Genomic DNA, 858 nt, shown 5'->3' with positions numbered 1-858 from the left:
TGGGCTTGCACACGTGGGAGGAGGGACCCCGGGGCTTGCACGCGTGGGGGGTGCATGGGGATCCTGGGGCTTGCACACGTGGGTGGGAGCCCGGGTTTGCACACGTGGGGGGTGCACGGGGACACAGGGACTGGCACACGGGGGGGTTGCATGGGCACCCCGGGCTTGCACACGTGGGGTGGGAGCCTGGGTTTGCACACGTAGGGGGGTGCATGGGGACCCCAGGCTTGCACATGTAGGGTGGGAGCCCGGCCTTGCACACGGCAAGGGCACACGTGGGGCCCTGGGGCTTGAACACGTGGGGGGGGCACGGGGACACAGGGACTGGCACACGGGGGGGTTGCATGGGCACCCCGGGCTTGCACACGTGGGGTGGGAGCCTGGGTTTGCACACGTAGGGGGGTGCATGGGGACCCCAGGCTTGCACACGTAGGGTGGGAGCCTGGCCACCCCGCACACTTGGGACCCCGGGACTTGCACACGTAGGGGGTGCAAGGAGTCTTGCACACGTGGGGGTTGCATGGGGACCCCGGGCTTGCACACGTAGGGTGGGAGTCCGGGTTTGCACATGTGAGGGGGTGCATGGGGACCCTGGGCTTGCACACATAGGGTGGGAGCCTGGCCTGGCACACATGGGACCCTGGGATTTGCACACGTAGGTGGTGCACGGGGACACAGAGACTTGCACACGGGGGGTGCATGGGGGCCCCGGGCTTGCACACGTAGGGTGGGAGCCCGGCCTTGCACAGGGTGAGGGCACACATGGGGCCCTGGGACTCGCACACATTGCGGGGTGAATGTGGGACCTTGGGGCTCGCACACACGTGGGTGCATGATGACCCTGGGGCTTGCATGCTT

At 67.9% G+C, this 858-nt stretch overlaps 1 protein-coding gene across 1 annotated transcript in view; it reads left to right on the top strand.

Moving 5' to 3' along the window:
- The first annotated feature begins 699 nt into the window (after positions 1-699).
- Positions 700-858, top strand: part of RSAD1 (radical S-adenosyl methionine domain containing 1) — a 2,326-nt gene continuing 2,167 nt past the window's right edge. Inside the window, exon 1 of the mRNA XM_014949898.1 lies at positions 700-722. Coding sequence (XP_014805384.1) covers positions 700-722 — 23 coding nt within the window. The remainder of the gene's footprint in view (positions 723-858) is intronic.

Source organism: Calidris pugnax, unplaced genomic scaffold, assembly GCF_001431845.1.
Source record: "Calidris pugnax isolate Ruff unplaced genomic scaffold, ASM143184v1 scaffold9, whole genome shotgun sequence".
Taxonomy (NCBI): Eukaryota; Metazoa; Chordata; class Aves; order Charadriiformes; family Scolopacidae; genus Calidris; species Calidris pugnax.
Note: the sequence above shows the minus strand (reverse complement) of the source record. Positions and strands in the feature narration are given on the sequence as shown.